The 1,922-nt window shown below is 59.1% G+C and overlaps 2 protein-coding genes across 2 annotated transcripts; both read left to right on the plus strand.

Moving 5' to 3' along the window:
• Positions 1-9: 9 nt before the first annotated feature.
• SDRG_12095 (hypothetical protein) lies at positions 10-929 on the plus strand (the record flags this gene model as incomplete). The annotated part of the gene is made up of 1 exon (XM_008618155.1): positions 10-929. The coding sequence occupies one exon, from the start codon at positions 10-12 to the stop codon at positions 877-879; it is 870 nt and encodes a 289-aa protein (XP_008616377.1). The 3' UTR covers positions 880-929.
• A 59-nt stretch (positions 930-988) lies between these two features.
• SDRG_12096 (hypothetical protein) lies at positions 989-1,918 on the plus strand (the record flags this gene model as incomplete). The annotated part of the gene is made up of 2 exons (XM_008618156.1): positions 989-1,835; positions 1,861-1,918. Exons 1-2 carry the CDS (start codon positions 1,000-1,002, stop codon positions 1,916-1,918), a joined length of 894 nt encoding a protein of 297 aa, XP_008616378.1. The 5' UTR covers positions 989-999.
• Between the last annotated feature and the right edge of the window lie 4 nt (positions 1,919-1,922).

A 1,922-nucleotide genomic window follows, 5' to 3' on the forward strand; every position in this document is an offset into this window, starting at 1 on the left:
CTCCACTTCATGGAAAACATTTTCGGCTTCCCGTTTGAGCTCACGGTTGCGATCTACGGCGTGATCTTGGACGTCTACCTCTGCCTCGGCGCGTTCATCATTTTGAGTCTCTGGATGCTCTCGCTCCAGTACCTCGAGGTCAACAAGACCGCCGGGTACCTCCTCCCGATCGTCAAGGACGTCATGGGCGACGTGTGGGACTTTCTCATCTTCTACGGCGTCTTCCAGTGCGGCCTCACGTGCGCGTATTACTTTATCTTTCAGCAAAAGTCCGACAGCTACAAGACGCTCTGGGCCAGCTTCCGCGCGACGTACTTTGTCATGTACGGCGAGAACGGCGTCGGTGACTTCAACGCCAAGGACGACGACACGAAGGAGCACCTGCTTCAAGGTCCGATCATGCACTTTGGCTTCATTCTGCGCATGTTCCACTGTGCGGTCATGGTCGTGCTGCTTCTCAACTTGCTGCTTGCGATGATGAACAAGACGGTCGATCGCAACTGGGCCAAGCTCCAGTCGCGGGCGCTGGCGAGCTACGCGCGCTGCGTGCTGCGCCTCGAGACGATTCTTGGACACACGGAAGCCGACCGCGATGCGATGAACCGGATCGTTTTTCAAAAGCAGTGGTTTGGCGAGCGCGCGCCGTTGATTCGCGGCAACCAGCCCGCGCTCAACCCGATCTTTGCCGAGACTGTGCCCAAGCAGAGCCTGACGCCAAGCACCGACATCGACGATCTTGATGCGATGCAGGAAGCCAAGGTTGCGGATGCGACACTGCAGAGCGAAGCCGTCGCCAAGCAGCTGCAGGCGGCGATGGTCGACATTGACGCCAAGCTCGAGGCGATGCGCGCCGCCTTGCAGCAAACAACGCCTTTGTAACGCGAGATCCTTCTCCCAACCTTGCTTCGTGGTGTTGCCACGTATTGGCGCCATTTTGGATCACTATAAATAGCGTTTCGCTTTTGGTTGTCATTTCGGTGGTTGACTTCAGCTGCATTGATGCGATCCGCGCCAACACTACCGACAGAAGAGATGGACCACACCAAGTACCACTCGTCGGTCGTCAAGCTCTCTCGTCGGTCGTCGACCAAGGCGCGTCACTTTCGCGTGCTCGAGCGTTCCGTGCGCGTCATCGATCTCTTCGTCAACGTCTACTCGATCACCGCCTTTGTGCTGACGTCATCGCTCTTTGACCTCCTCCTCATGCGCCAAGGCGTCTTCCACGACGATGTTCTCGACGGCGTGTACGACTTTGCGCCATTGACGGCCAACGACCACATCATCTTGGATCTCATGCACAACGCGACCGAGAGCAAGTACATGGGCACGGCGACGGCGGCGATGGCCACGCGCGCCGGCGGCAACACGTCGAGCTGGTGCTCTCGCATTCACAACACGCTTGGCGTCTCGTACCATACCGTATACAACGGCGACGGTGTCACCCGCCGCTTCCTCCGGTACGCCCACGTCAACCTGCCCGTCAGCTGCACAGGCTGGACCGTCGCGCCAGGCGGTGCGGTCGACGCACCGCGGTTACTTGCGGTCGACGACGCCCGACGCTCGTATGGCCATTCGTACCTCAACTGCACTGACCCGCGCTACTACTTGCCGGTGTTTGGTGCCAGTCAGAACCTCTCGAGCTTCCGGTTCCGCGCCGGGTACATCGTCGCGCAGCAGCACTACGCCGGCGCAACCTACGGTGTCGTGACGCACCTCTCGAAGTGCACGGCCATCAAACTCGACAACGATTCGACGCTCTACAAGGTCGTGCCGTTCCCAGACGGCGACACGAACGACGAAGTCAACATGCTCTTTTCGCGAAAAAACGTGCTGATGTCCTTCTTGGACATTGGCGGGCAGCTCATCGTCATCGTTGTGCTGCTCCGCGAGCTCGTTCGGTCGTCCTACTGGCTCGTGACGCA

The sequence above is a fragment of the Saprolegnia diclina genome (genome assembly GCF_000281045.1).
Source record: "Saprolegnia diclina VS20 unplaced genomic scaffold supercont1.46, whole genome shotgun sequence".
NCBI lineage: Eukaryota > Oomycota > Saprolegniomycetes > Saprolegniales > Saprolegniaceae > Saprolegnia > Saprolegnia diclina.